Source organism: Chrysochloris asiatica, unplaced genomic scaffold, assembly GCF_000296735.1.
Source record: "Chrysochloris asiatica unplaced genomic scaffold, ChrAsi1.0 scaffold00141, whole genome shotgun sequence".
NCBI lineage: Eukaryota > Metazoa > Chordata > Mammalia > Afrosoricida > Chrysochloridae > Chrysochloris > Chrysochloris asiatica.
In genome coordinates this window covers 3,193,088-3,220,109 of record NW_006408659.1, presented here as the reverse complement: position 1 = coordinate 3,220,109, position 27,022 = coordinate 3,193,088, and the positions used below count along the sequence as shown (strand labels likewise).

Below are 27,022 nucleotides of genomic sequence, written 5' to 3'. Positions count from 1 at the left end.
CTCCTTCTCTCCATGTCATCATCTCTACCTCTATCCCTGGCATCACTGCTTCTCTGGATAGGGCTCCGCACTTCACTTTTCTCCCTTGATGGTTCCAGGGACCTCTGCTCCTGGAAAGCAAAATCAACCACTCCCCTCCTTTTGTTACAAAACATCTACCTTTACATTTGCAACATTCACAGTCAGTCCTGATGGCATTCATTCCCTATTGAACCACAAGAGTCTTATTTCTACCTCCTTTCATCAGCCCTGTCCAGTCAGGTTGGAGACCACTCAGTGGAGATTCTACCTTTCCCTGTACCCTCTGGAACTAGGTTCCCTGTTGAAAGCTTGTAAACCAGTCACTTCTTGCCTTTGTAGCCCCTGCATTTTGGGTAGCCAATGTCTAAGTTCATACTTGTCAACCCTGTATAAAAAGGGGGTGGGAATGATCCTCACTTTAAAGATTCATTTGCCCCTTCGCCCTACTGCATCCACAAATAAAGTTCAAGTTAATCAAATTGTAGTGGATTACTCTTTTTCCTCTTCTTTCTTCCTCTAGTGGTGTTCTGATCATCCAAGCTTTAAAGCCAGGTCAAATGGGTACTATATGCAAGTGTGGGTGTTCTTGTGCATCTCCCCTCACTTCATATGAACTGGATGCTTCACACTCCACTCTAGTCCTCTGGGGCCATGTCCCTGGTCTCAGGAGTCCCCAGGTCTTGCCATACTGCTGGCCAACCAGATCTCAATCTAGGTTAACAGGAGTCTATTGTATGTGGTCGGACTTAGCTCACAACTTCATTGCTGTTTTTCCCCCACTTCCCCTTGTCAGCAGCAAGACCACATGCCTGCTAGTGTATTCACCTTGATTTTTAGTCTTGGAAGGGGATTTGCCTTGAGGGGACCTGACCACTTGCCTTGATGGCTCCCAGGGATCAACTTTCTTGTTCTTGTAGTAGTCAATCAGACTGCTGTTGTTGTTTTTTCCTGCTGGTCTTTCTTTAAAGTATCTTCTGTTCATCTAGTTGTTCCAGGCTTGTCTGTTGTCCTTTCAAGTGGAAATTTCCCACCTCAGAAGATTTTGGATGGGGATCAAAAACATAGTTTTTTGACACACATGGATCACGATGAGTTGGAATTAGCTCAGTGGCAACTGATTTATTGGTTAATGAAAAAAATATAGCAATAAAAACTTGACAAAAATGACCTCTACAGAGCTGTCTGTGTTGAGATATTAATCACTGGAAACTCTTCTTTGGAAACGTACAAATAAGAGAAAGTCAGGGGCCTTAACGTAAGTCTCTGACCTAGCAAAAAAGTTCATGGCAGAAGGCATTAAGTTTTTCCTATTTCATTTAATTTTTTCTCAGAATGTAAGGATCTGAGAATAAGAATATGAAATCTGGCTTTTTAAATTATCTACAGTATAATGTAATAAAAGATCATGGAATTTCAGAAAAAGTACGATGGATTGAACTTAGCCATTTCTTTCTTGTCATGACACTCAAATTGTAGTTTGAAAGAAATGAAAAAGAACCTGGGTGAGCTTCGGCCCCTGGTGAGCTATGGCCCAGGAGAAGCCCCAATATCCAAGCAAAGGAAGAATTATGGAAGTATATTCAAAACCTCATGTCTCAAGATACTCGATCGCAGTGAAGAGTTTGGGATGGGAGGTGGGAAGGGGTTGTGCCACTGTTACCTTGAAACTGTGAATTATGTAATTGTTCAAACAGACAAAAATCTATGATGGTTAGGGGGTTATTATCCTTGGGCTAGAGGGCAGACACATGTTGATATAGGTGACAGGGCAGACAGACAACACATAACAAGAGGGAAGTTAGCAGAGGAAAGATAACAGGAGATGCAGGGAAGAATGAGATAGTTAAGTGAATAGAGAGGTAAATGCTGTTAACTGTTGGTATATGGAGGAGACTGCAAACATGTAATGAAGCAGAGTACATGATTTGTTGAATTTAAAACTGATAATCTTCTTTGTAAACCTTCACTCAATTCACAATAAAAAATGAAGAAAAAGCCTAGAGTCAAGGAGAAACAAAAATAATATTATTTTGGCAGCAAACCAAGAAATGGGTGTGTTTACTACTATAACAACCAGAAAAGGCTGATCATACATTTTGATATAGTGTGGAAAGCTGGGAGCCAAACTGAGTTATTCCACAAAAACATCAAAGTATCAGTATCATAGGTGGTGCAAGCTCTCTCTGGAAGTGAGATTTAAAGTGGGAGCTAGAATAAGGAGGACTGATTGACATGTTTTTAAGGAATCGACAGAATTATTACCTGGGAGAAGACCCAGTTTATTTTCTGGAGACAAGAAAACCGTGTCTGAGGATGACCTAAGGCCTGGGTAAAGGCCGGAGTAACATTTGAAAACAAAGAGATAAAATGATCAGAAGCTTAGTGGTTGCTGATACCTCCAGCCCCATTCAGCTCTCAAACACTGACACAGAGTCATTCTTTAACTCTCCTGGTGGGCTCCTCAAGAAGGCAAGAAAGAAAAATCCCTCTACAATGATGTCTTAGCAACATTCATAATTTTCAAGGCACCAGTGTACTCAAAAACCTAATCAGCATTTTATACTCCCAATTTTAAAGAGGAGCTGTTGTTGTTAAGTGCTATCAAGGTGATTACGACCCATAGCGACCCTGCATAGGTTTCCATGGAGAAGCTGGTGAGCTTGAACCACCGACCTTGCAGTTCAAACAACTTTGCAGTCTGACACATTAGCCCACAGCACCACACCAGGACTCTGAAAGATGAACATACCACTAAAAATTGCTAGATAGCTGAAGAACAATTTCTAGATATCTGATGAAAAATCTTTTAAAAAGTAAAAATAATCATGCCCCCCCCCCAAAAAAAAAAACAATCATGGAGGAACATTTTTTTATTTTTCTAACAAGTCATGATTATTTTCAATCATCTTGTTTTTCTTGTTCTCATCATTGTTTGTATGTGGGGTGAAGAGTCCATTCTGACTCATAGTAATCCTATGCACAACAGAATGAAACTGACTAGTCCTGTCTTATTCTCACAATGACTGTTAAGCTTGAGCCCATTGTTGCCATCACTGTGCCAATGCACCTCCTTGGAGGTCTTCCACTTTTTCGCTGGTCCTCCATTTTACCTAACCTGATGTCTTTTTCCAGGGACGTGTCCTTCCTGATAATATATCCATCAAGTCAGTTCTGACATATAGCAACCCTGTATGGGGTTTCCAAGGAGTGACTGGTGGGTTTGAACTGTCATCCTTGTGGTTGGCAGTCCAGTGCTTATCCTACAGAACCACAATAGGACTAATCACCTTATATGCATGTAAAAGCTAGACAAAGACCTTATTCACTGTCCAGCTTTCACATGCCTATGAGGTTATTAAAAATACCATAGCTTGGGTCAGGCACACCCTGCAGGAGTAAACAACCTCATCTTTCACCTGCTGAGTGGATGTTGAATTTGAACTGCTGACCTTGGATTTAGCATTCTAACACTTAACTCACTGAGCCAACAGAACCCCTTCAAGGACAGAAGGACATTTTCATTCTCTGAATGTAATGGTGGCATAACCCTTACCAGCAAGACCACTTGAGTGGCTCTTAAAGTTGTGCTTTTTTACCTTTAATTCTCATTTATGTTTCCCCTAGATCAATCATGGAAAATAAGTTCTCTGATCAACTGATAATGGCTAAGTGGAGTACTGTACATATGGAAATAGTTGAAATGGAGCCTGAGGCTGTGCCCAGGCTGAATAGATTGATTGATTATTGATGTCTGTCATGATCAGGGCAGAAGGAACTTATAGCATGAATGCCTTGAATTTTACCAGTTACAACCTTCATTTTTACTATGGTGCATTCCTGGATACGCTGTAAAATAAATCAGTTGTTTTAGCCCTTGGTGGAGGGGTGGAGGTGGGGAATCCAAATACTGTGGAATGCCTTGATTTCTTTTAATAATGACATCCAAGATTTTCAAAGTAAGATACCAGAAATTCTAAACTTCTCTAGTAATTTTAAATTTTAGTTTTATTAAAATCACAGATCAATACAATTTAAAACTGGAAGAGAACTTAGAGATTTTTATGATAGAACACTATCATTTTCAAAATAAAGCCAAGAAGCCATAAAGATAATAGAGGAAGTAAACAAGATAATCCAGTTGTGTCCCACTTGACCAAATATGTAGGTCTTTTGATTGTTTCTACTATAGATTTTACTTTATTCAATTTTATTAATTACACATGATTTTTAAGACATCGAAGTATAAAGATAAAATAGGCATCACAAAAAGAACAGAAATCTGAAACATATGTTTAACATAACAAGTTTAATTAGTGCTTATATGCTGATTAAAAAACAACCTGAATTAAACATATACAATATTTTTAAAGGGAGAGTTTTTAGATACAATGTAAGTCATTTATATTTTGTTTTGAAAATGAAGAAAACAGCTAATCTACAGTGCTGTTTGCACTGGAAGCTTTTATTTTCTGGAATTTTGTCTATAATTAGAAAAGACCATCAAAATATCCCTTTGATTGTCAGTGCATCTTAGTATTCGAAGGGATAAATCTGATATCAGTTGTGCATTGGCGGTGAGTTATGTCTAAAGCTAGCACCTGAGCTCATTTCCTTTATGTTTTCTCTTGGAAGTAGGCCACTTTTTGTTGTTGTTGTTGTTTTTCTTTTTCCTACTCTCACTTCCCTCCTTCCCCACCCCCACAAAAAGAATTAAAGGGCAAACTTAAAATACAAAATAAGGCCTTTAACATATATGCATGTCTAGTCAGTTCCAACTCACAGCTCCACACAGTATTCTGGGTTTTCACTACTGACCTTTTATTTAGCAGTTTTTTTAGCAGTTCAATGTCTAACTTACTGTGTTATCATGCTTCTTTGTATTTGTGGCATAATGTTCTTCATAAAATCCATTTTCTTGGATTATTTGCTCAGTATACATCCTGTTGTGGTGCTGTGGGTTAATGTGCTGTATTGCCAGGTCAACTTTGAACTGCAAAGTCGGCAGTTCAAGTTCATCAGCCACTTCTCAGAAACCCTATACAGGGTCACTATAAGTTGATACCTTCTCAAGAGCACTTAACAACAACATATGGGATGAGTATGGTGAAATGATACAAGAAAGAAGTGGAAATCTGATACAATTTGATGAACTTGACCTACCCCTATGAATGCAGTAGCTCAAAAGAGGTAACAAATCTTTACAGCAAGGATCGTTCCCAGCCCCTCCATACACAGAGTAGACAGGGATGAGCAACTTGGACATTGGCTACCCAAGTGGGGGGACTACAAAGGCAAGAAATGACTGGCTTACAAGCTTTCAAAAGGGAACCTAGATCCAGAGGAAACTGAGGAAGGTAGAATCTCCAGTGAGTACTATCCAATCTGTGTAGGTGGGGCTGATGAAAGGAAATACGGATAGGTCTCTTGTGATACAATGGTGAATAGTTGTTATCAGGACTCTTGTGAGGTTTGGAAATGTAAAGATAGACATTTTGTAGCAAGGAGGGGAGTGATTGACTTTGCAGTCTAGGAGCAGAAGTCACTGGGACCATCAAGGGAGAAGCGCAGAGAGTGGGACCCTACCCAGAGAAGCAGTGATGCCAGAGATGGGGGCAGAGAGGATGATGTGGAGAAATGGAGCGGCTAGGGACTTTAGACCCAGAGAGGGAGAGGGGCTGTGTGCTGACAACTGAAGTGGGGGTGGGGTGGGGACAGGTGGCAGGCTTGCAGGGTATACCCTTGGTTTGGTTGATGATGCATGGAGGGGATTGTAACCATGGCAATGAAACAATATATGATAGGATGAATGTAAAACTAATGTCCTCCCATGTAAACTACCACATAATTCACAATAAAACATTAAAAAAGTGAAAATGAAAAGAAAAAAAAAAAAATTGCCATGGGCTGCCAAAAAAATCTACAGATCCATGTTGGAAGAAGTGCACCCAGAGTGCTCCTTGGAGGCCAGGATGGCCAAACTCGGTTTCTCATACTTCGGACATATTGTCAGGAGGGACCAGTCACTGGAGAAGGATATCATGTTTGGTAAGGTGGAGGGTCAGAGGAAAAGAGGAAGACCCCCAGTGAGTGGCAGCATCATTGGGCTCAATCATGGCAACAATTAGGAGGTTGGCCCAGGATTGGGCAGTGTTTCGTTCTGTTGTACATAGGGTCTCTAAGAGTCGATACCGACTCGATGGCATCCAACAACAACAAAAGTGTGATGGCTGGAGTCCTGGTATGGCACTGTGGGTTCATGTGCTGGACTGCAACATCAGTTTGAACCACAGGTCAACAATTCAAGGTCACTAGCTGCTCCTCGTAAACCTTATGCGTCGAAACCGAATGGACTGCATTTAACAACAAAAGCAACAATGCAATGACTGGAACTGCAATTGGCTTTGCAGGGCCAGATCAAATGATTTTGCAGGCCAGACGTTCCCCACCCCTATTATACAGGATCACCATGAGTCAGAACCGACTCGATGGCACTTAACAACAACAATTAATATTGTCAGGAAAGGAGACTACATTTCTGGTGTTCTTACTAATTTATTTAGAAAACCAGTGTTTTTCTTATCTTAATCCTCAAATTTTTTTATTCTTTTATGTCCCTCGCTAGAAATAGTAAATGGTGACAGCATTATACCATCTATGGGTTATGAAAAGAAAATGAAAAAACTTTGATGGTCTATTCTGTGTCTCCAAGCCTTTTTGAGTCAGAACTATTTTTTAGGATAATTCATTAAGCCAGAAACTTCTGCATGATTACAAACAGACTCCTGCCCCCTTACCACACTCCTCAAAATGATAAACTATCAACTCTTCATCCATAACTTTTCATGGGTTTTTCTTAGCTGTTATATATCTTTGTCTTGTCATTGGTACATAATAAGCCTTGAATATTTAGTACTTTTGTGTGCAAGGCAAAATTTTGGAGGTTGCAAAGTTGATTCCCCATGTCTGCTCACTTGCAGACTATAATCATAAACAGCTTTCCAAACATACTGGTCATTCTTACTCAAGGTTAGTAAACTCCTTCACTAGGCATGTTAAAAATATTTAACATAATTATAGTCCTCAGAAGCACTCCTTCACCTAACTCTTATTTTTCACTGATTTTAATCTATGCTAAAAGTATGTTAAAATTAATTCCTCTGAAATCATATTGAGAAGATAACTCAAAATGTTAATTGAGTTAACATCAACCAGCATTGTATCCAATTTACATGTTTTTCTAGCTTTGGGGTACATAAAAAAATTGGATGGAAAGCATGTACATGTTTGAAAAAATTGTGGACAGATTAAATGAAAAGATAGTGATGTTTTCCCATGATCTTTCGGAATCTCACTTATTTGTATATATCAATGTCTTATGTCCTCCTTTGAATAGTCTTTGTCTTCTTCCTGGTTTTGACACACATTTTTTGAGCATGTTAACAATAATACCTTGGCCTTAATTATAGCATTGTCATTTGAGGATGATTAGCACAAGGTGTGTGTACCCCTATATTTCTGTTCTTCACCAATGATAGACATCAAACTTAATTATACACATGATTTAGAATCTATCTCAAAACCATTTTAAAAAGTGAAAGAAGGTATAAACGTTGACTTATTTATCCTTCTTGCCCTATGGGTATATTATTTTGTGTTTGTTCTGTATGTATGCTTTTAAATGTAGCTCATCAGATCAAAGCATGTTTATTATGACAAGATAACAATCGACAGCCTCAGGGACAAGTCCAACAGTATAGACATGATTTGTTCGGTCATACATACAGTTGTGTACGGCTTGAATTGGCATACCATTAGGAAGAGCAAACAGTTGCCAGTTACTACGTATCCCAGCATTATTGGGGGCATGGTCTGAGTATGTACATCCATCTCGAAAATCTTGTCCCTTTCTTTTCCTAAGCCCTGAAGGCACTTGCATTTATGATTTGTCCTCCTGTTATAGATTGAATTGTATGAAAATGCCATTTGCATAGGTTTGAAACAATTTATTGTTGGCAATTTCATGTGATTTGGCTTAAGCATTAAACAAAAAACAAAATAAGGTATCCTTGATGATCTTTTGTTTCCAAAACAATACGTTTTCAATTGTGAATTGTTAACAGTCATCAGAAAGTATGGACTGGACATCTACTGTCCACAAAGTGTCGTGGTAAACACCACAGGATAAAAAGATGTAAGTGTGTACCCTACTTTGAAGGAGCTTACACTCTTGTTTTTATGGTGTGTACAGTCTAGTTTTAAAGGTAGGGGCTGTACTTGTAGGTAAGCAGTGAAACACGTTAACCTTGGCATTACCAAAGAACTCTACCATATTTGACTGCTTACTACAAACCAAGGAGGTTTGGTTCTACCCAGAGATATCTCTACTCCCAAAATTCTGCCTTTGAAAACCCAGTGGAGAACAGCTCCACTCCAGCCTGCTGAGTCTGCCATGAATCAGAATCAGCTCAAGGCAACTGGTTTAATGTTCTAGCATATGGCAGGCTTTTAGTTTTCAAAAACATCTTTCTTAAATGATTAGAAGCTAGGAAAAAGAGAACAAAGAAGGGAAAGAGGGGAGGATGGAAGAATGAAGACTTTAGTTCAAGAAGTACCTGGCAAGATGAACTTCTCACAGAAAGAAGTAAAACTACGAATAATTTAAATTAAAAAAAAATATAATAAAATTTCATCTCTGAGTTGTATAATAACAAATGGCTTTTAAACCCATCAATTAAAATAGCTTTGTCCCTGAGTGACCCTGGTATTGATATGTTTTCAAAATTGAAATCAGTCAACAAGGAAATATACATGTATCTAAACATTTTTTTTTTTTAAAGAAGAAAATGGCTTCCAAGGCAGTTACCAAGTGTTCTCATGAACAGCTTGATTAGAATGATCATTCTGTTACACAATAGGTTTGTGGAGGTACCTACTCTCTATGGTAGCAAAAGTTCCCATTTATGTTGTGTTTGGAGACCTAGTAGGGCATTGTAGGATAAGTACTGGACTGTTAGCCAAACAATGTGTAGGTGAAATCCACCAATTGCTCCTTGGAACCCCGGTACAGGCTAGCTATGAGTAAAAAAACAATCAGTGGCACTTAACAACAACAACATACCATGCTTATCATTTTATATGCAAGAGAGCATCTTAGGACTTCTTAAGAAATCGCTATTGAGATTATGAAGCAGTTGAATTCTACCAGCAGCTTCACTGGAGATGGCTGAGTCTTTTTTCTGCAAAGATTTACAGCCTGGGAAACCGTATACAGGTTTTCTATGAGGCAGAACTGACTTGACAGCATATAACAGCGCATCAGTGTTGATTTTTAAATAGTTCATAGTACAAATATTCATTTCTGTTTAAGTTTAGGAAGAATTTCTTTTATAAAACTCATCTTCTTATCCTAAGAGCAAATAACCAAATTTTATTACTGTCATTTTCCTTATGCTGGGGAAGAGTTATCTATAATGTTTCTAGAATTTGGGGAAAGCAGTCATCCAGTCATTTCAAGAAGTGTACTGGATGTGGAAACATTTAAAAAGTCTGTGCTTGCTTTACCATTTGCAGATGAAACACTGCTTACCATTCACAAACAAATAATGCTCAAGTCAGTAAAAACTGATTTAGGGAAAAGAAGCACATTCATACAATATTGGTGAAACAAATTATTAGAACTTTAACAGAAAGCAAATTGGTGATGTGCATTAAATGCCTTAAAAATATGTGGTGTTTGAACTAATAATTCTACTTCCGATAATTCATCCTAAAGAGATAATTAGAGAGATATATAAAGATTTAACTATAAGCGTATTCAATATAATGTCACTTACACTAATGAAAAAATGAGAAACAACTCTAATGTCCAGTGAGAATGGGATATTACTTAGTCATTCAAAGGCATGTTATAGTTAAAGAGTTACTTGTATGGAATTGATTTTCATATAATAATGTTCATAATATAATCAGTTAATTAAATTCAGTTAACATATTTAGAAGGATCCCTGGTGTGGCGCTGTAAGATAAGCACTTGATCACAAGGTCATTTTGAACCTCAAGGTTGGTGGTTCAAACCCGCCAGCCACTCTGCAAAAACCATATACAGGGTCACTATGAGTAGAAACTGACTCTATGGCACTTAAAACAACAACAACAATATATTTAGAAAGTTACTAAATCATACAAGTATATATACCTACACATATATGAGTCTCTCATCATAAAATAATTATACACATATGTGTATGTAATTTTACTTCCCAATGGGAATCTGACTTCATAATTTTAACTGTAGTTATCTCTGAAATAAGAGTAAATATATTTAGGAGTTTTGGTTTGGTTTTGTTTTCTTGTATGCTTACATTATTTTCTTTTTTTTTTTCAGTCAGTATATACTACTTTTAATAAGAAAATTATCCCCACAAAGAAACAACTGCTGACCTCCAAACATTAATTGACAAGGACTTTAGTAGCCACAAATGTTCTATTATTATGAGCCTTTGATTGTTAAAGTTGAAGAAACAAGCTGCGGCTATGAACTAAAGTAGTAGGATGGATCACTCTGTGTCTTGTATAAAGATTATTATGATAAAGATAGTCTCAATATTTAACATCGGTCTCCTCAGAAAAAGTATCACACAAGAAAAATTTCAAAGTAGAATTTGAGTAAATAAACTGTGAGGAATGTTTCTTGCATTTGAATTAATTCTAACTATGAATTTTAAAGATCTACTTTTTACGCGTGCTTTAAGTGAAAGTTTGCACCGCAAACTAAGTTCCCTTTTAACAGTTTGTATACAAATTATTCTGTGCCATTGGTTACAGTTTTTACAGTGCATCAACATTCTCATGATTTCCATTATGTTGGTTCTGTTTTTATTGATCTAACTTTCCTACCTCTCCTTGCCTTGTCATCTTTGCTTTGGATTAAATGTTAACTATTTGACCCTCATGTAGATGATTGTTTAATGGGGCACATTACTCATGGGTGACATTGTTTATTTTATAAGCCAATCTATTATTATCTGAAAGGTGGCCTGCTGAAATAACTTCAAATCCAAGTTAAAAGGTGGCAGTCCCAGGGGTTCCTCTAGTCTCTATGGGTCCAGTAGGCCTGGCCCTTTTAAAGAATCTGAGTTTTGTTTTCTAGTTTCCTTCCATTCTATCCTGATTCTCTTCTATTGTGCTGTTGCTCATACGTGGTAGATGGATACCAGCTAGTTCTTCTGGCCTCAGGTTTGAAGAATCTGCAGTCGTTGACTTTCAGTCCTGTCCACTGGTTTCTTCTTTGAACTTTTGATTTCCTTCATTCTCTTTTGCTCCATATGAATGGCCTCCCACAAGCTTTTAAGAACCTAGATGCTTCTCATCAAACTGGCATTTAGAAAGTTATCTTTGTAAGCTATGTTATGCCAACTAAGTTGTCCCCAGTAAAGAACTCCTTTAATATGAACATTCCATTTTCCATTCTTGTTGTTGTTGTTGTTAAGTGCCATCGAGTCGGGTCCGACCCATAGCGACCCTGTACAGGGTTTCCGAGGGTGTAAATCTTTACGGGAGTAGAAAGCCTCATCTTTCTCCCGCGGAGCGGCTGGTAGTTTCGAACCGCTGACCTTAAGGTTCGCAGCCCGATTCGTAACCACTACGCTTTCCATTCTTAGAAGAAACTAATTTCTGGTCATTTTTGTTTTCTGTTTCAGAGAAAATGATCATTGTTTGAAAACACATCTTAATTTTAAATAACAAAACCACTTTTGAATAACTTCTCTGATTATAAAAGAAACATGTTCACAATAGAACATTTGTGAAACTATGAAGAACAAAAATAAAAACAATTAAAAATCATCCTTAATCCTATCACATCAGCAACCTAGGATGGTTGCTGTTGTTGTTGTGAAGTGCCGTCGAATTGGTTCCGACCCATAGTGACCCTGTATAGGGTTTACAAGGAGCACCTGGTGAGCTTGAACCGCCGACCTTGCAGTTCAAACAACTTTGCAGTCTGGCACATTAACCCACAGAGCCACACCAGGACTCCCCTAGGATGGCTAACTATAGAAAAGTTCTGTTCTGCCACACAGTCACTATGAGTCAGAAATTGACTTGGGACTCCTAACAACAAAGTAACATTTTAATGTCTGTGATTTAAGGCGTACATAGATGGCACAAGTGGTTAAGCAGTCAGTTACTAGCTCGGATACTAAAGGTTGAAGTTTGAATCCACCCAGAATCACCTTGAAAGAAAATTCTGGTGACCTGCTTTTGAAATAGAGCCGTTGAAAATCCTATGGGGCACAGTTCTGCTCAGGGGGTTGCCATGAGTGAGAATCAATTCAGAACAACTTTGCTGGCTTATCACTGGCCATCTGTAAAGCTGGTAACAACTCTTACCTTTGAAAACAGAAGGTGGTTAGTCTTTAGCTATTTAAATCCTCTGAAAATCAGTGGGGTCTCTTGCTGCTGTTGCGGCATGCTGTAGAGTCAATTCCGACTCACAGTGATTCTATATAGGGTTTCTGAGGCTACATATCTTTCTTGAAGCAGAAAGTCTCATCTTGCTCCATCTGAGTGACGGGTGGATTTGAACTGCTGACTTTGTGATTGTAACACACTATGCTACCAGGGCTCCTCAGCTGGGGTTTCTATACCTACATAGTTAACTATTCTCTGTAGCATTTGGAGCAAGCAGTAGCGAAATGGCATAATCCTAGACTTCAGGTTAATCTATATTATAGCAAATTGTGGCTGCTGCCCTCCTACTGTAGATATTGACAGTTTTCTAGAGGAAAAAAAAAAAAAAAATGAAAGCAACATGAATAACAGCAACTTGAGAAATAAATTTACATGGCTATCTCTTTATTTCCTGCAGGACAGATATCAGTGGATGGATTCATGCGCTACCTAAGTGGGGAAGAAAATGGAGTTGTTTCACCTGAGAAACTGGATTTGAATGAAGACATGTCTCAGCCTCTGTCTCACTATTTCATTAACTCCTCACACAACACCTACCTCACAGGTATTAATCTATAGTTCTTTAGCTATTAGTTTAACCAGTCTCATCAAATTCCATAATCTCTGCTTTTGTTGTTCAAAAGTGAATGTGTTTTTTTGTTTCCTGTGAAATACGTTTAGGAAGGTAAGAGCCTTCTACCACCCAAAATCTCCATTTTTCAAATCAGTTGTATCTTTTTCACAAAGTATCTCTTTCCTGAGTTTTAAGGTTTCTAAAACAGAAGCTTTCAAAGGGGGTTCTCAAGAAGACAAAGTAAAATATGACAAGGAAATGTGCACATACCTGGCATTAAAAAACCAAAAGGGAAGAACATGCTTGGCATTTCTCCAACTGAAAGACCTGAAGCAATGCAAGTGTTGAATTAGAACAATGAAGGATTCTGTGTACAAAATCAGAGCAGTTAGTGACATCGTGAGTTACCAGTTGACTGCTAACCGCATGCTCAGCAATTGGAATTCACCAGCCACTCCACAGGAGAAGCAAAAACTACCATAAAGATTTACAACCTTGAAAACCCTATACAGGGTCGCTATGAGTCAGAACTGACTTCAAGACACATAACATCAGCAAAAATGTGCAAAGTATTGAAGAATGCATGAAGCATGGAAAGAAGATGGAAGGAATACAGAGTCATTGCACCAAAAAGAATTGGTTGATGTTCAACCATTTCAAGAGGTAACATATGATCAAGAACTTAAGGTACTGAAGAAATAAGTCCAAATTGCACTGAAGACATTGGGGGAAAACAAGACTCCAGGACTGATGAAATACCAACTGAGATGTTTGAACAAACATTTCATCAAAGCAAAAGAAATTTGGAAGAAAGCTACCTAGCCAACTTACCTACTGGAAGAGATCCATATTTATGCCTATTTCAAAGAAAGACATTGGGGAAAAACAAGGCTCCAGGATTGGTGAAATACCAACTGAGACATGTCAACAAACATTTCATCAAAGCTAAAGAAATTTGGAAGGCAGCTGTATAGGTAGCTGTCTTACCTACTGGAAGAGATCCATATTTATGCCTATTCCAAAGAAAGATGATACAAGAGAATGCACCAATTGTCAAAATACCCATTACTAGCATACGTAAGTAAAAATATGCTGAAGATAATTCAAAAACATACACAAGGAACTCCTAAAAATTCAAGCTGGATTCAGAAGAGGATATAGAAATAGGATTGATAATTGCTGATATTAGATGAATCTTGAATGAAAGCACAAAATATCAGAAAGATGTTTATTTGTGCCATTACTTATGCAGAGGCATTCAATTGTGTGGATCATAACAAACTATAGGTAACATTTCAAAGAATGGGAATTCCAGAACTCTTAAATTATGCTCACTATTGTGACAGGAGACTGTCATTTAACAGAACATGGTGATACTGTGTGGTTTAAAATCAGAAAATAATTGTGTCCTTGTACCATACTTAATCTACATGCTGAGCAAATAATCTGAAAAACTGAGCTCTATGAAAGAAAATGCAGCATCAAGACTTGAGGGAGACTCATTAATAAATGGTGTGGCACTGTAGGAGAAACACTCACCCACAAGGTCAGTTTGAACCTCAAGGCGAGTAGTTCAAACTCACCAGCCACTGCTTGGAAACCCTGCGTAAGATCGCTAAGAGTTGGAACTGACTCGTGCATACTTAACAACATTAATAACGTGCAGTATTCAGATAACACAACCTTACTTGTTTAAGGCAAAAAGGACTTGAAGCACTTACAGATGAAGATCAAACCCATAGCCTTTACATAAAGTAAACAGTAATTATCACAACTGGACCAATATGCAGCATAATAATAAACAGAAAAAAAAAATACAAGTTATCAAGGATTTCATTTTACTAGGATCCACAATCAGTACCCATGGAAACAGCAGTCAAGAAATCAAATGATGTATTGCCTTGGACAGATGTGCTGCAAAAGAACTCACTGTTTAAAAGAAAAACAAAACACAGTTGTGACTTTTATAGGACTAACCTGTGCCTGATCCAAGCCATGGTAATTGTCACTGCCTCATATGCATAGGAATGCCGAATAATGAGTAAGGAAGACTCAAAAAAAAATGATGCCTTTGAATTATATAATACTGGTGAGGACTATTGAATATGCCGTGGGCTGCCAGAAGAATGAACAAATTTGTCATGGACTGCTAGGAGGTACCTTAGAAGAGAGGATGCCGAGAGACTTCATCTCACATCTGTTCAAACTGCTATCAGGTGGGCCAGATCCTGGAGAAGGACATTGTACTTTGTGGAGTCTTATACAGTTAGAAGTGAGCATGGTGAGATTCCATCTGACATACTTTGGACCTATTATCAGAGTGGTTACAACAGTGGACTCAAACACAGAAACCACTGAGAGGCTAAAGCAAGATCAGCCAGTGTTTCATTCTGTTTTATATAGGGTCACTATGAGGCAGAAGCCCAGTTCAACAGCAACAACAATATGCATCTAGATTTATAAACTACAGGCCAAGGAAATTTTTGTATGGCTGTACTGATTCTTCAGTAGACTCAAATCACTTACAATCCTACCTCTTTGTCTGTCTGTCCTTCTAAAAAATGACTTAGAGTGTCTGAAGCCCTTAATTGCTTCTACTCAAGATGAATTACTTTTTGTTTAAGACAGAACAGAGCTGTAGAGCAAATCAGATTGAACTGTGAATGGTCTAACTCTTACTTTATTGCGAATAGCACAGTAAAGGAGGACAAAACAATGCATTTGTTAGTTTGATTCTGTAAAGAGAATTGTTATCTATGGGTTTTGGTAGATCGTTGCAAAATTATATGTGGCATTAATCATTCTTCCAACAACCCTCTCTACTCCACCAGGTTTAATAATTTGTTGCAGTGACTGCACAGAACTCCAAGACAATACTCACAGTTAGGAGGTTTATTAGGGAAGTAACAGGTTCCAATAAAAAGTGACAGGACCAGAAAATGCTCAGGGCACAGTTGTTCCAGTCAGTTGCTGATAGACTACCCACAGACCACACCATTCTGCTATAAGCCTAAGCATGAAGGTGCTTGGCTCTAGCTCTGTGGATCAGCAAACCTAGCTCCCCAATTTAAGTACCTAAAGGCACTCCACTCCACAAGCAAAATTCCTGCCCTGAGTCATTCCGTTTTACTTGCTCCATGGACCAGGAAGTCCACTGCTCTGTCTGATGCTTTGGTTGTTGGTTTTACTGCTGCTTCATAACTTTCCATCCCTGGGTCGAAGAGATTCAAAGCATAGAGATCTCAGAGTCCAAAGGATATGGTAGTACAGTGGGAAAGCACTTGGTAGCTATCCAACAGGCCAGAGATTCAAACCTACCAGCTGCTCCTCAGAATGAAGATGTAACAGCTGCTCCCATAAAGACTACGGCCTTGGAAGCCCTGTGGTGCAATTCTACTCTGTCCCATAAAGTCATGATGAGTTGGAATTGACGCAATGGGCAATGGGTTTGGTTTGGTACTTCTTTCATGAGAGCAAAGATCTGATCAAATATGGACACTAGAAGCTTTGACTCAGGAATGCACACACTTAACGTAGCTCAAATTGCCCAAGTTTTTGTGTCTTCATCCCATAGAGTGCTGTGTGAAGAGTTGAAGGCTCACTCTGCTGCCATGTTAGTGATACTGTGATCTAGCTCCCCTAAACTTCTTAAGGGCAGGACCATGTTCTTATATTCTCCACAAAGTCTGAGAGAGCTTTTGTAGTAGTCTACACTTAGCAAATAAGGAGCTCTGGTAGTATAGTGGTTACAAGTCAGGCTGCTACCCACAAGGTCAGCAGTTCAAAACTACCAGCTGTTCTGTGGGAGAAAGATGAGGCTTTCTGCTCCTGTAAAAATTTATAGCCTCGAAAACCCTGTACAGGGTTGCTATGAGTTGGAACCAACTCTATGGCACATAACCACCACCACCACACTTAGAAAATAGTTGATAATGTTTAAGTAAGTGAATACATGAAAGAATGCTAGGAAGTAGGAAAAATGAAAAGGGGCGGACTTTTTACTCTTGATGGATTGATTTTTCTGTTTTTACTCTGTACATTTTGTGTGAGTGCCTGCCTTTGTACAAAGCAGTGCTTTTATAAATGAAGCCATCCCTGACTGGAACCAATTGCCGTGGAGTGGATTCTGACTCAGGATGACTGGACAGGACAGAGTAGAACTATCCCCAGAGGGTTCGAAAAGCTATTATCTTTATGAAAGAGAGCGGCTGGTGGGTTAGAACCGCTGACCTTTTGTTTACCAGCTAAGCACTTAACCATTGTACTACCAGGGCTCCTACATAATAAGTGTTGTTATGAGCCATCAAGTTGGTTCCTACACATGGCAGCCTTATGTAGGATTTCCACGACTGTAAATCTTTCTTCTACCTCATGTGTGATACCTGTATATATATACAGACCTTGTGACGTGAGTCTATGTTCAATGACAAGTTGTTTCCTACTCGAAGTGGTCTGAAAGAGTGTATTTTGGAGATCTTTTCAGTGTTAGGATTTACACGTGTACATCTCAGTCTAAAACTGAAGGGAGTCCTCTAGGGTGTAGGTGACATTTCAGTTGTAGTGAGGAGTTTGTCTTTCTGTTTTTGCTTTTTCAGATGGCTTTCAATCCAAGAGTGAAACTTTCTGATTAGAATGGATTCCCCTGATAGTCTGTTATCTTACAGTATCATCAGATTTATTGAAAAGGTTTTGTGGGGGGCAGGGCAAATCAAGCCAACAAACAAACAAGAAACAGATATACCTCATAACAGATACCTGGTCTTTGTTGGAAGAAGTACAGCGAGAATGCTCCTTAGACACCAGGACAGTGAGACTTTATCTGTCATACTTCAGGTAATGTCCCTGGAGAAGGACATCATGCTTGGTAAAGTGGAGAGTCAGCACAAAAGAGGAAGACCCCTAATGTAATGAATTTGCATAATGGCAACAGCAGTGCACTCATTGTAACAATGATTGTGAGGATAACTCAGGACTACGCAGGGTTTCGTTCTGTTGTGCATAGGGCCACTAGGCGTCAGAACTGACTCAATGGCGCCTAACAACAACAATAACAACAGCCATTCTTCAGATACACCAGGTTAGCTGTGGTAATTTAAGCAAGAAAAAAGGAAAGGATCTTAAAGCAAATGTTTTGGGTATTAATTACAGTCAGCTTATTTGGCACTTATCTGTAAGTAACTAGACAATAACACAGCCACTTAAGAGTTAGGCCCAGATTGGAACTGGATAAAACCTGAAAGAGTTGGATGTTGCTAAATAAAATATGGAGGAAAATGGGAAAATATAGCCTGCCACATCAGATATATGCTATCTGTAATTGTTATGGAGTCCTGGTGTGGCGCTGTAGGATAAGCACTGGACTGCCAACCTTAAGTTCAATTCAAATCTACCAGCGGCTCCTCAGAAACACTATGCGGGTTAGTTATGAGTCAGAACTGACTGACTGCTCTTAGCAACATTTGTCAAGAAGTGAGCAGATAAAAATGTCATAGTGATGTGAGTCTTTAGGATATATGTGTCATGCAGTGATTTGTTTTGTTGTGGTCCAGACACAGCTGAAGTAACAGTGTAGTTGGTTCAGATGCACAGTGATCCTATGCACAAGAGAACAAGACACTGCCCAGGTCCTGCACCATTTTCATAGTAGTCTCTGTGTTTGAGCCCATTATTATAGCAACTGTAGCAATTCATCTTGTTGAGCGTCTTCCTATTTTGTTTGTTGACCCTCCATTTTACCAAACATGACGTTCTTCTCCAGGAACTCGTTCTCCTAAGCATATTATCAGGAGGGACCTTTTAAGGAACATTCTGGCTGTACTACTTCCAACACAGATTTGTTTGTTTATACTACAGTCCGTGGTACTTTTAATGTTTTCCTCAAACATCATAACTTAAATGCATCAGTTGTTCTACATCTACCTTATTCATTGTCCAACATTCACATGCATATGAGGCTAATGATCATGACTTAGTCCTCAGACTGACATTTTTGCACTTAAACACTTTAAGAGATCTTGTGCAGCAGATTCTCCTAATATAATCCATTGTTTGATTTCTTAACTGCTGCCCCCATGAGTGTTGATAGTGGATCCAAGCAAAATGAAATCTTTCACAGCTTCAGTCATTTACCATGATGTTATTTATTGGTCCAGTGGTGAGAAGTTTTGTTTTCTTTACACTGTGGTGCAACCCATACTGAAGGCTATGGTTTTTGATCTTCATCGGTAAGTATTTTAAATCATTTTTGTTTTCAGCAAGCAAAGTTGTATTATCTGCATATCATAGATTGTTAATGAGTCTTCCTTCAATCTTGATGCCACATTTTTCTTCATATAATCCATCTTCTTGAATTATTTGGTTAGCACACAGTTTGAATAATTACAGTGAAAGAGTACAACCCTGGTGCACACTTTTCCTGATTTTAAACCATTCAGTGTTCCCTTGTTCTGTTCGAACGACTTCCTCTTAGTCCATATACAAGTTCCTCATGAGCAGAATTAAGTGCTGAAATACCCATTCTTTGCAATATTATCCATAGCTTGTCATTATCAATACAGTGAAAAGCCATTGCATTGTCAATAAACACAGGTAAACATCTTTTTGGTATTCTCAGTTTTCAGCCAAGATCCATCTGACATTAGCAATGAAATAACTAAATCCGGCTTTAACCTCTGATAATCATTTTCTAACTTAGCAAAATTTTACTTGCATGCAGTGTTAATGATATTGTTAAATGTTATCCACACTTCACTGTGTCACTTCTCTTTGGAATGGGCATAGAAATGGATCTCTTCCAATCAGCTGGTCAGGTAGCTGTCTTCGAAATTTCTTGGCATAGTGGGTGCCTCCAGTAGTACTGTGTTAGTTGAGCTTTTTGTTTGTATTTAATCAGTTCCTGGGGTGTTCTTCTTTGCCAATGTCTTCAGTGTACCTTGGATTTCTTCCTTCAGTACCACTGGCTCTTGATTATGTGCTACCTCTTGAAATAGTTGAACATCAACCATATATTTTTGATACAGTGACTGTATATTCATTCCATCTTCTCTTTATGCTTTCTGCAAAATTCAATGTTTTGCCCATGTTGTTTTTGTTAAGTGCCATTGAGTCAGTTCTGATTTAGTGATCCTGTTGTATAGGGTTTCCAAGGAGAGGCTTATCATAGTTAACTTTGTCTTTATGGGGGTGCCCTTTTGAAATTTCTGCTTTGTCCTTTTACCTCCTCATTTTTGTTTTTGTTTTTTTCTATTGGCTTTAGCATCTCTATACTGGAGGGCAAGTTTCAGAGTCTCTTCTGACATCCATTTTGACCTTTTCCTTCTTTCTTCTTCTTATTTATTTATTTTATTTTATTTTGCTTTCTTCCTGTAATATGTTCTTGATATCATCCTACAACTCTTCTAGTCTTCCGTCATTAGTGTCTAAGGCAATTGGTGGTGTCTTATGCAGAAGTTGGTAGAGTGCTTCAATTTCATCATCACTGGCTTAAGTGGTTGGAGTATAAATTTGAATAATAGTGGTATTAAATGGTCTTCCTTTTACATGTATGGATATTATCTTATCACAGGCAGCGTTATAATTCAAGATAGATCTTGAAATGTTCTTTTTGATGATGAATGTGAATCCTTTCCTCTTCAGTTTGTCATTCCTGGCATAGTAAACCATATGATTGTCTGATTCAAAATGGGCAAAACCAATTCATTTCAGTTCACTAATGCCCAGGATATTAATCTTTACGTGTTCCATTTCATTTTTGGCATTTCCAATTTTTCTAGATTGATACTTCGTACATTCCACATTCTGATTATGAATGAATATTTTCAGCTATTTCTTCTTATTTTGAGTTGTGCCCCATTGGCATGTGAAGGTCCCAAAAGCTTTGCTTTATCCCCATCATTAAGGTCAGCTCCACTTTGAAGGGGCAGCTCTTCCCCATTTGCATTTTAAGTGCCCTCTAACATGGAGTGGGAGGAGGGTTTCATCTTCCAGACTATATCAGACAGTGCTGTTCATGAATTTTAGTGGCTAATGCTTCAGATTGGACTATGAACCATAAGGTTGGCAATTTAAACCCATCACCTGCTCTTTGGAAATACAACACAGGGAGGCTGTGAGTTGAAACTGACTCAGCACCACTTAACAACAATAACAGCCTTTCACAAATGGTCTTTCTAGTCTTATCTCCACTGAAACCTGTCCACCTGCTGGATGACACAGCTTCTAGCATTACAGCCATACACAAGCCACCACAGTTCAACAAACTGACAGTTGAGCAATAGAGTCATAAGCTGTATGTTATGAAAAAGGTTCTGAAGAAGACTGAAGAGGACAAAATGACTGGAAACTGGTCCAAGACAATTAGGACTAAGTAGTTGAGAATCAATGCCTGCTTTGCTTTGTGATAAACAACCACTGAATACAAAAAGAGTCAACACTTCCTGCTTTGTGATAAACAAGCACTCAGCACAGAGAAGGCCCTGTAAAGATACTGGAGCTATTTGACCAGGATCTCCTTCAAAATGTGACAGACCCAGTAAACAGCATCAACTTTTGTGACTGAGCACAGACAGCCAGGTGTTGAGGGAAGAGAGCAGTGTTGCATTTAAAAGGTGGGGTCACAATGAATATAAAAACAACTCCAGGCTCAGAAACAGGCAGGATTCACATTGAGTGAACAGAGTACTTTTATGTAGAGAATTACAATCCAGTCCAGTGTTCTAATAAAAAAGTCAAAAGAATCTCAAGGAAGTGCAGCCCTTTTTTGTTTTGTTGTGGTTTTTTTCGTTTTTTATTTATTTATTTATTTATGTATGTATGTATGTATGTATGTATGTATGTATGTATGTATGTATCTCACCTTTAAGTATTCAAGTCTGCTTCCCCCACAAGAGCTGGGCCTTTGGCTTTGGTCAAGACTGGAGCAATGAATGCATAGTCCAATAATTTGCAAAACACTAGGAAAGTTGGACATTCCCTCTAGAAAGGAAAAACAGATCAGCCTGGAACAGCTAGAGCAACAGAAGATACATCTTCAAAGAAAGATCAGCAGAAAAAAAAAGAAAAGAAAAATGGCTACTACAAGACTAAGCAAGTTCACTGGGAAGCGATAAAGGCAAGCAATCAAATTCCTTCAGGACAAATCCCCCTCCAAGACTGAAACTCAAAGGGAACACATGTGTAGACATGTAAGCTTGTTTACATGTCTACTGGAGAGTAGAAGAGGGTGAAAGGCAGCAATGAGGAAATGGGCTGAGTTCAACCATGTTCCATAGACTCCCGTTGACCTGGAGATGAGAGAGAGAAGAGGAAGGGCTGGTTGGTCCCAAGAGTGGTGAAACCTAGGGACACCTGCCACAGAGGGCTAGAGCTGAGAGTGAAGCATCCAGCTGATATGAAGTGAGGGGAGATGCACAAGAACACCCAAACTTGCAGACAGTACCCATTTGACCTATCCTCGATGGCTTGATAGCCAGAACTCAACTAGAAGAAGATGAAGAAGAAAACAATTCTTGATAAAGGAAACGAGGGTACATTGCTATAATTTGATGGACTTGACCTATCCTCATGGAGGTAATAACTCTAATACCAACAGGAAAGGGAAGCAGTCTTCACATCAAGTATCAATGCTATACCCTCTGTATACAGGGTAGATAGGGATGGGCAACTTAAGACACTGGCTACCTAAAATGAGGGGGGTGATAAAAGCACAAAGTGACTGGCTTACAAGTTTTCAGGAGGGGGTTTAATTTAAGAGTGTGTGGGGGAAGATAGAGTCCCCACTGAATAATTTTCGTCTTGTCTAGATGGGTCAGGTAAAAAGAGATGTGGATAAGATCCAGAAACCGAGGACTCTAGGACCTTCAAGGGAGAAGAGCACAAGCGGAATGCAGAACCTTATGCAGAGAAGCAGTGACACCAGAGATGGAGGCATAGATGGGGACATGGAGAGACAGATCAGCTGAGGACTCTAGATTCATGGAAAGAGAGGGACTGAGAGCTGGCGGTCAGGAGGCAGACTTTCAGAATGTGCTCTTTGGTAGCTTAAATTATTATATAGGCCTCAGTATTTCAGAAAAAAGCTAAAATGAATAAAGAGAAATACTGTTAACTGATGGTACATGGAAGGGATTATGATCATTCTAATGAAACAAAGTATATGATTTTTTTAAAGTAAAACTGGTGATCTGCCCTGTAAACTTTCACTCAGTTCACAATAAAAACTAAAACTAATAATAATAATATCCTTGAACCAAACAAAAAACACTGGGAAACGACATTTTATTATAGCCTCAAGTTGTCCATGTGTTGCTTGTTTGTTTACAAAGGAAGCAAAGTTTCACAACTTTCCATCCCTGTTCACAGTTCTAGTGTCATTGAGCTGAAACTTGCGTATTCATCATGGTAGTCAGAAGGTTCTAAGGCCACTCTAATCTGTCTAGTTGAATTCACATTATCTTCTAGAAGAGACTAATACCACGAAACTGCCTACTTTCTTAGCTGTTTCATGTTAAACTCTATTCTGCTCCTCTGTGAGTCATGACAAAGGACAGGGACAAAGGGAATGACTTGTCTCTGTCCCGTAGTTTGTTGGTCCACAGTTGGGAAGTGAGCAGTTGGGGTGACTCAAACAGCTTAGGGGCTGGAATCATCTGGAAGTTTGTCCACCAAGTTCTCCAGCATCTGGGCTGTGATGATCCAACAGCTGGGCTCAGTTAGGACTGTTAATCTGATTGCCTACAAGAGGTCTCACTATGTGTCTTGGACTTATACCCATCATAAAAGTCCCAGGGTTGGTGAAATGTTTCTTTAGTAGTTTAGAACTACAAGAACAAGTTCCCAGAAAAACAGAGGGAAACATCATTGTCTTTTTTTTAATATAACCTTCGAAGTCATGTAGTGTCACTTTTGTTTGTACTTTACTGGTCTCAGTCCTACCCAGATTCAGATGGAGGGGACATCGACACAACTTTTGGTGGTAGGAGTTTGAAAGAATTTGCAGCTCAATTTTTAAACAACTATAAGCTCCATAATTTCAAAAGGACAATATCCATTTACACCACCTCTTTGAATTCACGTCATAGGCCTATTTCTAAAATTTTGCAGCTCCAGCCTAGTTGATAAACCCATAATATATATAAACAGGATTTCTTTGCTTAAACTCAGGCATTCTTAATCTTATTTAGTGCCCTTGTCCTCTTTGGCATTGGAAACTTTGGATCGTTTTTCAGAATAGGGTTCTAAAATGCTTAAAATAAAGACCATAGAAATTAAGGGGAAATAAATTCCACTGGATGGATGACTTTCATCAAATATTAGAAAAACAAATGTGTGATAGGATAGCACAGATCTCTTTATTAATACAGTTTTAAATGTATGTAAGTAATATCTTGTGATGGTTGAACAATTGGAATGTGGCATAACCACAAGTCCAATATCCATGCGGTATGTGGCCTATATTCATAACCTAGGAATAGCCAAATGTCACATTTTTGTTGTTGTTAAGTGCTGTTGAGTCGGTTATAACACATAGTGACTCTGTAGAGGGTTTCTGAGGAGCAGCTGGTGAGCTTGAACCACCAACCTTGCAGTTCAAAAATGCCTTGTGGTTCAAAGAGACTCTGCAGTCCAGTGCATTAACCTGCAGTGCAAAATTTCACATAGGAGTTAATAAAATTAAAGCTATAATCTTTTTCACATCCAAATTCAAAGATGTTCCTGAAACTTCAGGTTAAAAATCTTTATTTTTTAATTTGATAAGATCCTAAGAAAAGTACTTTTAAAGACCTTGGCACAGAAGGAAGGATAATGCACTGACTGGACTGCAAGGTTGGTTTGAACTACAAGATCAGCGGTTCAAACACATCAGCTGTTCCTTGGAAACACTTTACCAGGTCATTATGAGTCGGAACAAATTTGATGGCACTTACCAACAATATCAGATTCTTAGAAATACTGAAATATAATGTCAATTTAATCTTGACTAGTCTATGTGATTTTATCTCCCTGGAGTCATTATATGGAGTAATTTTAACAGTAATTCTTTAAGTCTAAAATTACAATCTAACTAATATATCGACATTCATTAGTTCCTGTTATATAATGAATGAGTCAGTTCTGATTCCAAAATGACTGAATGACAAGACAGAGTAGAACATACTACAATAAGTCCAAAAGTGTTACTACTAGGGCTCCAGTTCATATGTGCATGGGTTTATCCCAAACAAAATATGTTTAAACGCATTTCTACAACCAGTGGATGGCTGCAGACAAGTGATCCCACTAATACACTGTCTTAGTGTCTTTAGGATGTCTGCAAAAAATGATTTCATTAAAAAGGTGTTTTCCAAGGGCCAGTAAAATTCAGGATAGAGATCACCTTAGAAGGTTACAACAACAGTTGGAGGAGGTTCCAAAGGGTAATCTTGACAGGTTTCTCAGACACAGGATAATCAGGGGACACTTTATGAAGTTTCAAGAAAATTGAGAACTGCATTGGTTAGAAAAAAGCAGGAGAGTTATGCCAAGGAATTTTTCCCCCCCATAATGACAATGCACCTGCTCATTCTTGAAGGCTAACAAGGGCTATCCTGGGAGAATTTCACTGGGAAACCTTAACCTGTCTACCTGACAGCACTAATCTTGCTACTTCAGACTTGTTTGGGGTCCTCAAACTCAAACAACATTGAAAAAGAACACAATTTGAGTCCCTCTAAGGATGCCCAAAGGAGCTCTGGTAGCATAGTGGTTACGAGTCAGGCTGCAAACTGCAAGGTCAGCAGTTCGAAACTACCAGCTGTTCCACGGGAGAAAGATGATGCTTTCTGCTCCCGTAAAGATTTACAGCCTCAGAAACCCTGTACAGGTTCGCTATGAGTCGGAACCGACTCCACAACACTTAACAACAACAATAAGTATGCCCAAACTGTCATTTTGATATAGTATAAATGGGAAAGCTCTTAATCCTTCAGGGAAGGGTTAGAGAGATAGCAGTACCACTTTCAGAAGTATATGGATCTAGATGGAGGATATATTGAAAAACCATAGCTTCACATTTTGCTATTTTTATTCAATAAAGGTTTCTATAGTTTTGAAGCAATTCTTTTTTAACTTACCCTCTTATATTCTTTGACTTTCTATTGTGAAAGATTAATTTTGATTTTATGATTTTATGCATGTTTATTCAGCCAGTGCCTCTTCTCCACTTTTAATGTTTTAATTGTCTCGATTTTGGCCACTGAGGGCTCTTTTTAGCTTGGCTTCTATGCTTATCTTCTTGAACATGACCCATTGCAATAGAATGAACCACACATTCCTCCCACACCCCTCTCCAGTTCCCTGCTGGGTTCAAGAATTCATTTCATTGGCAGCCCAAAACTCAGTCACCATCCTCAACATTTATGGGATTTACTAGGGAAGTTAACAGATTACAATTCAGGATCAGAAATGCTCAGGTCACATTCCAGTTATGACAGCCTCTCGTCGGCCACGACTACAGGCAGGCCTCTCTCTGCCCTGCCAGTGTTACAAAGCTCTTTTAGGAGTGCTGATAAATGTTGACAGGACACATCACTCTACCATAAGTCTCAGCCTGAAGGCATTCAACTCTAGCTCCTTGGGTTGGCAAACCTAGCCTCCCACTCTGTAAGAAAGTCTCCTGCACTAAGCCACTGAGCTTTACTTCCCAGCTCCCTAGGCTGGGAAGCCCACTGTCTGTCTTGTGATCTGGTTCTTGGTTCTGCTGCTGCGACTCCTCCGCCACTCCTCCAGTGTGACAGCATTCAGTTCCTGGGTCAAGGAGGTTCAATGCACTGTGATATCAGAGTCCAAAGGACATGCTTCACTACTAGCTCTCTCTTCTTTATGGTAATGAGACCCCTCCCTCCTGCATCCAAGATGGCTCCTTTGAAATCCTCATTAGTGTTCCAAGATTTTACCATCACAGTTAACTATGGTAGCAACAACATCTAAATCGTATCATCT

At 38.8% G+C, this 27,022-nt stretch overlaps 1 protein-coding gene across 2 annotated transcripts in view; it reads left to right on the top strand.

The window, feature by feature from the left end:
* Positions 1-27,022, top strand: part of LOC102810898 (1-phosphatidylinositol 4,5-bisphosphate phosphodiesterase beta-1-like) — a 1,100,672-nt gene that overhangs the window by 787,302 nt on the left and 286,348 nt on the right. For both annotated transcript variants that reach the window (XM_006870398.1, XM_006870397.1), the window contains exon 10: positions 12,890-13,036. In XM_006870398.1, coding sequence (XP_006870460.1) covers positions 12,890-13,036 — 147 coding nt within the window. The remainder of the gene's footprint in view (positions 1-12,889; positions 13,037-27,022) is intronic.